The sequence below is a fragment of the Ictalurus furcatus genome, chromosome 4 (assembly GCF_023375685.1).
Source record: "Ictalurus furcatus strain D&B chromosome 4, Billie_1.0, whole genome shotgun sequence".
Lineage (NCBI taxonomy): Eukaryota > Metazoa > Chordata > Actinopteri > Siluriformes > Ictaluridae > Ictalurus > Ictalurus furcatus.
In genome coordinates, this window is record NC_071258.1 from 9,281,253 (window position 1) to 9,288,101 (window position 6,849).

Sequence of the window (6,849 nt, forward strand, 5' to 3'; positions counted from 1 at the left end):
CATGCACCATCATGAAATCCAAAGATCTATCAAAATAAGTCAGGGACAAAGTTGTGGTAAAGAATAAATCAGGGTTTGGTTATAAAACAATCCCAAATTTTGACCATTTCACTAAGCACAGTGAAATCCATTATTGAAAAAAATCAGCAAAAATCAGTGAGCAGGTAAAGAAGAGATTAGTTAGAAAAAGCAACCAAGAGGCCAAGGGTAATTGTGAAGTAGCTGGAGAGATCCACAGCTCAGATGCAAGAAGCTGTTCACAGGACAACCATCGATCATGGATACTTGGTTGGAGACTTGGTCAATATAGAAAAGGATTTTTTGGTCTTATGAGGCACAAATGTTTAGCAGAACAGCAACACTGCTCATTCATCCTGAGAACACCATTCCTACAGTGAAGCATGGTGGTGGTAGCATCACATTGTGGCTATGTTTTTCATCACCTTCCAACAGGAAAACGACCCTAGGTATACAGCCAAAATTCAGGACGTGCAACACTGATAAAAACATGTCCTTGAAGACTGCAATCACATGTTCCATTTCCAATCCAGGTGATCAGTTTTGTACATCCTGATACTGAGAGTTTTGCCCATTCTTCTTGGGAAACATCTAAAGATCTGAAGATTACATAATATAAATAAACCCTTATGTCTAATGCAATATGGCTCTTAAAAGGCCAGAGTAGTGCTAAACCTTTGGTGGTGATTGGGGACCTAGGAACATTTCTGATTCATTTTTGTAACATATGCTGTAGCACATTCTTTTCAATAGAGAGGAACTGTGTTCTTGGTTTTTTTGTTTTGTTTTGTTTTGTTTTGTTTTGTTTTTTGATTGAATGTTGGACAAGAAAAAGAAAAGAAGAAAAAGAGAGAAATCTGGTCATGTTTCCTGATGTTTGTGTTTTTCAGGTGATTGTATTGTGAATAATAAGGTATTCTTGTGGTGAGAGAACCTTTGCTAGTGGTCCAGGTGAGTGAGTTGGTTTGAGGAATGTTAGTTTTAGTTCATTTGGGATGTGACATTAACATAGCATTGAGAAAAGTGTGTAAGTAATTGTAAAAAAAACAAAAACAAAAACAAAACAAAACAAAACAAAAAACCCAGAAAGTAAAGTAAAGTACGTCATGTGCAACAATTTTCCTGCTTCTGTGGATTCATTATTGTATTATTTTGAGAACATCTATACGCTTAGAAGCAGACATGTTCACAAGTCTGAGGTCCAAGTCCAAGTCAAGTCTCAAGTCTTTGAGGCGGAGTCCAAGTCTATTAGTAGTTCTATTTTTAGCAATAGTTCTTTCCGCTAGTTTATTGTAATTAACAGTGTATGAGGCTAAATCAATTTTGAAATATGAAAACTGATTACTTCTATGTGTATATAATAATAAACACTTGGTGTGTTTAGAGATGAATTGTTGTTATATTTGCTGCTGCAGCACATACTGAATGAATGCAACTTACAAATGAGGAAATACAGGCAGAGTGTCAAAGGCCCTGTTACTAGTTAGCTTAGGAGAATGAGTATTTAATGGCTAGGTTGTTTTTCTCAGTTAATGATATTCAGGAAAATCCTCATAATTCAATCAGAGATCTAAAAAGAACTGTTCATAACATGAAAATGTAATCAACAACAACAACAAGAACAACAACAACCCCACACCATATCCCTCTGAGGTAACATGAATAGAGTGATTCCACTTTGTGTTTTATGCAGCATTATATTGTTCAATAAGAAACAAACCGCATTATGGTGACAGAATTTAATAAACTAGACAAGCTCATGTTAGAAAACATTCTGTGAGCCTGTGCTGTGTGTTTTCTTTAAAGTTAGAGACTTGTTTGGTGGATTTCAGCCACCCAGCCTCATGAGATGGGGTAAGAAACCTAAATATCCTAAACCTAAAAACCTAAATTTATCCTACATGAACTTTTACATTAACTGTAAATTATTTAAAATGGAAAATAATACCTTTAAAGTGTGAATGAATTGTAGGTATTATCGCCTGTTATCGTATTTACAGGACAGTTGATCAATTTATTGTTTTTTCTCTCTGTTTGTTAATTTATCTATTTAAATGATCAGGCTCTTTACCTGTTTTTGCATTAGATTGATCTGTTTATATGATCTATTTTTAACTGAAAAAGGCAAACGCTTGTTTGATATGTTTGAACTGGAACTCAGAGGCTTTGCACAGGAAAGGGAAGCACAGACTCTACTTTCTGAGGAAGGTCAGGTCCTTTAATATTCGCAGCAAGATGTTAGAGATCTTCTACCAGTCTGTGGTAGGCAGTGCAGTCTTTTTTGAAGCAGTATGCTAGGGAGGTGGCATCAGAGCTGGAGATACAAAAAACAACCCCACAACAAACTGATCATTAAGGCCGACTCGGCCTTGGGTTGCTCTCTGGCGAGTTTTGAGGTGGTGGTGGAAAAGAGGACACTTAATAAACACGCAGCCTTTCTGGACAAGAAACAGCTAACAGTGCGTGTGTGTGTGTGTGTGTGTGTGTGTGTGTGTGTGAAGCTTAACTGAAAACCATCGGTCAGGGACTCATATGGGGGCTTGACAGTTAAGGCTCTGGGTTACTAATCAGAATCTTGGGGGTTCAAGCCCCACCCCAGCAGTGTCAGCCTTTGTGTTACTGATCGGATGGTCGGGGGTTCAAGCCCCAGCACTGCCAAGCTGTCACTGTTGGGCCCTTGAGGAAGGCCCTTAACCCTCTCTGCTCCAGTGGTGCCGCATCATGGCTGACCCTGTGCTCTGACCCCAACCTCCTAACATGCTGGGATATGTGAAGAAAAAAGAATTTCACTGTGCTGTAATGTACATGTGACCAATAAAGACTCATTACATACAATATATAATATATGCTGTAATGTAATGTATATATAATATATACAGTGTATAATATATACTGAAAAAAGAATTTCACTGTGCTGTAGTGTGTATGTGATCAATAAAGACTCATCATATACAGTATACAGTGTACTCTATATACAAGAGGATATGCTGGCATCTAGTGGTTAAAGAGGCTGTCATTTCAGTCGGTGGAATAAAGAAGAACTGGACAAACAGATTTCGCAAGCTCTGTGCTCAAAAGATAAAAATGTAAAGAATCCTTCAACCTTCAAATGCCATAGACGAGGCGTGTAATTTGTGATACTTCAGGGGATCTTCAGTTTAATATGACCGACTATGGAGTTTCTGTGCAGCAGCTCAATGACCTTTTGTCAGACGAAAATGGCCACTTCAGCATGCCATCTAGAGATTTCAATGAAGTCTACCCGAGGATTCTGCTTGGAAATGAGTATGTCTTGCTAAAATTAAACGCTCTGAGTTACAGGTCCCTTTGTTGTCTTTTATTCCAACAAGTGGTACACCAGTTATATCAAGACCACAGATAGAACAAGACCTGAGCTATTTATAGCTAGCTAGCACATGGCAGAGTAGTATCACTGTATCCACTTGTATCCATTGTATTACAGGACTGTGGCCACAAATGTGAAACTCCTGCAACAACTGAGAGTTACCCACATTCTTAATGCTGCAGAAGGAGACTCATACATGCATGTGAAGACAGGTGCAGAATATTATGTGGATACAGGCATTATCTACCATGGAGTACCAGCCAATGACGTGGACTATTTTAATCTTAGCATATACTTTGAAGAGTGTGCAGACTTTATAGCACAGGCCCTGGCATATAAAGGTGACAGAGGTAAAGTCTCAGCAGAACATAATCAATATTATTAATATATTAATCATAGGCATGCATGTCGTCATAAGCTTCCTAGAGATGCAAAATAAATGTGTGTTTATTTGTAGGGAAGGTGTATGTGCACTGCCAGAAGGGTTACAGTCGTTCAGCAACAGTCGTCGTTGCATACCTGATGTTGAAACACAAGATGGATGTACGAGCCGCTTTGGCTACAGTGAGAGAGAAACGGGAGATCGGACCTAATGATGGTTTTCTCTACCAGCTCTGTCAACTCAATGACAAACTGGAAAATGAGGGCAAGTTATAAAGCAGAGAAGGTAAATCATTTTCATGGTAATATGGTCGCAAATGTATTTGCTGCTACTTGAAACTAAAAATTGCTAAATTCTCTGTTCATAAAATTCATATCTTGTGTAGATCTACATTATAGGATGTGACACTATACAGGAAGTCCCAAAAGTCCCCATACATTAACAAATTTTTTAGCAAAATGTCTTCCAAAATTTTTCATACTTCGCTTATATTATATATATTTTTTCAGACAGTCTTTAAGAAGGACGTATTGAAATGTTTCTCATGGCTGGATCAGGAAGCTGTCACAAGGTTGCGATGGACTTTAACAGGAAACATGGCAAGCACATCACACACCACACTGTTGCCAAACTTATTAACAAATTCAAAAAGACTGGAAGTGTTGCAGACCAACCGAGAGGTAGACGTCCACGGACATCCACTGACGAAGGGACAACTGACGTAGTGCTAGTGTACACAGTCCCCTCCATATGTATGGAGACTTTTGGGACACACTGTAGAAGTAGAACAGCGCAAAGATGTTTTTCTTAATGCAGCTATGAAAAACATTATGGTTGTTTGAACTTATACACAGAGGACCATTGTTCTCTGTTGCTCTGATGCCATCTGGAGTGCTTTAACACTTTGTGTTTAACTCTTTTGCAATTGTTAGTACAAAGGCTTCTTTTCTCATTTTTGTAAGTAATTTCTTTTTGCACTAAACTGAAAATGAATCAACAATATCTGGATCGGATTTATTAATCTAATCATCATTGTCACCAAAATAATGAATGTAATTTTTTTAAAGCTAATGCATTACAATCCTGTTCCCAGCATATACTATTCTCCATAATATGTTCTCCATACTCTGCATTGTCTATTGGGTGACAAAAAGGAATTATTAGAATTTTAAAACAGTCTTTTTCATGTTGAATTAATTCATTAATGCTATACCATTTCTCCCAATACTACTACTATTAACCATATTACTTTCATCTACATCGTAATTACAATGGACAGCCATCCGTCCGTTTTGTGTACCGCTTATCCTACACAGGCTCACAGGGAACCTGGAGCCTATTCTATGAGACTCGGGACATGAGGCGGGGGACACCCTGGACAGGGTGCCAACCCATCACAGGGCACACACACATACACACTATGGACAATTTGGAAATTCCAATCAGCCTAAAATGCATGTTTTTGGACTGGGGGAGGAAACCGGAGTACCCGGAGGAAGCCCCCGAAACACAGGGAACATGCAAGCTCTGTGCACACTGGGCACAGCTGAGAATCAAACCCCCAATCCCGGCAGTGCAAGGTAAACGTGCTAACCACTAAGCCACCCTGGCCCCACAATGCCCATTAATACATTTTAGAAACTTTCTTACAGATCTGCTTGGATAAATAATTATTAGAAAAGCAGAATGGACTTTATAATGAAATGACTTCGTTCTGATCTACCATATATTAAAAAGTTAGAGGCTGTAAGCAGTCCACTGCACAGCAAAATCACCTGTGTTGATTTAACACCCACAGTGTTGAATTCACCCCATTAGACTCATATAAACACTCTGGTTGTTAATTCAACACTAGGGATTTTACTGTGTGGTCTATGCTTTGTGGGTGTGCATCAGAAGGGCTGTACAGTATGTACTGAGGGAGCTGATCATAGTACACAGAGTTTCACTGTTTCTCTCTCACTTCTTCCACTTTCTCTGCAGGAGATCAGGATCCACAACACTGCTGGCTTTCAGAACCTCTGTAGAGATATGGCTAGGTGGCATGATAGTGCCAAGCTTCTCACACTGATGATCACTTTCTGTTAAAAGCCTTGAAACAGTCACAGTTTCTCATCATGGAAAATGGAAAAAACACATTTAATTGTCATATAAAAATTCCTTATATTCTTGAACAGGATAAATAGATTTTTTTTGTGTGTTATTAGATTTTTTTTTATCAGGTGTTCACTGTACTTAGGAGAACAAAAATGGTATCTGTACAGTAAGCCACAGAGAGGGTAAGTGGAGGATAAATTTCTCACATCAACACTTGTCACCTGCCATGGGATCATGAAGAACCATGGTGAGATGGTGGGGTAGTCAAAAGTTAGGAGCAGTTTTACTATAGTGTGAATTATAGCGCCCTTATAACTTGAGGAGAAAGTTTTCACCGCAGGGGGCGCTATAATTCACACTTTAATAGTAGGGTAGAGTAATTTACTGTGTGAGGTCCAAGTCCAAAACTTTAGGACACGATCTTTAACTCAGACAGTTAGTTTTTTCTTTAAAAAAGTATTATATATCATAATTGTGTTTGTCCATCTAATTGTGCGTTTTTTATTGGTACATTTGTATAGTTTATATCCGATGCAGCCCGGTAAACGGTAAAAAAAAAAAAAAAAAAAAGGATTTTTTTTTTTCTGGTGAATAAAATTCTATTCATGCTTATTCAGATGCCTCTGTCATTCAGCTATAAATATTCATATATTATATTATATTATTATAATGGATTATAGATATACTATTATTATTATTGTTATTGTTATTATTACTATTATTATTGTTCTTCTTATTTATTATGCGATATGTACCTAATTAGCCTGTTATATCAGAAATCGAGCGTTTTATTAGACACCAAAATAGCGGAAACCTTATGACCACTAACCAGGTTTATATCAGTAACATGTTTGTATAGGGGACGGAACTCCTGCGTGTTATTGCAAGGTTCAAATTATTATTATTATTATTATTATTATTATTATTATTATTATTATTATTATTCGTAGTAGTAGTAGCAGCAGCAAAATAGAGACTTAAAACGACTTTTATTTTTGAAAGAAAA

General features: G+C 37.6%; 1 protein-coding gene across 2 annotated transcripts; it reads left to right on the forward strand.

The window, feature by feature from the left end:
• Positions 1 to 2,967: 2,967 nt before the first annotated feature.
• dusp3b (dual specificity phosphatase 3b) lies at positions 2,968 to 4,745 on the forward strand. 2 transcript variants are annotated; one of them, XM_053622257.1, is made up of 4 exons: positions 2,968 to 3,303; positions 3,482 to 3,714; positions 3,822 to 4,031; positions 4,256 to 4,745. In XM_053622257.1, exons 1-3 carry the CDS (start codon positions 3,182 to 3,184, stop codon positions 4,019 to 4,021), a joined length of 555 nt encoding a protein of 184 aa, XP_053478232.1. In that variant the 5' UTR covers positions 2,968 to 3,181; the 3' UTR covers positions 4,022 to 4,031; positions 4,256 to 4,745. The 2 variants fall into 2 exon arrangements, with proteins under 2 accessions (XP_053478232.1, XP_053478231.1); XM_053622256.1 differs by lacking the exon at positions 4,256 to 4,745 and having other exon boundaries at positions 3,822 to 4,225.
• The last annotated feature ends 2,104 nt before the right edge of the window (positions 4,746 to 6,849 follow it).

What these genes read in the sequence shown, in the direction of transcription:
- dusp3b (XM_053622257.1), top strand. Translation starts at nt 3,182, where the DNA reads ATGACCGACTATGGAGTTTCTGTGCAGCAGCTCAATGACCTTTTGTCA. An exon ending in AGGATTCTGCTTGGAAATGA is followed by an intron (nt 3,304 to 3,481) that starts GTATGTCTTGCT and finishes ATTGTATTACAG; the next exon opens with GACTGTGGCCACAAATGTGA. An exon ending in GGCATATAAAGGTGACAGAG is followed by an intron (nt 3,715 to 3,821) that starts GTAAAGTCTCAG and finishes GTTTATTTGTAG; the next exon opens with GGAAGGTGTATGTGCACTGC.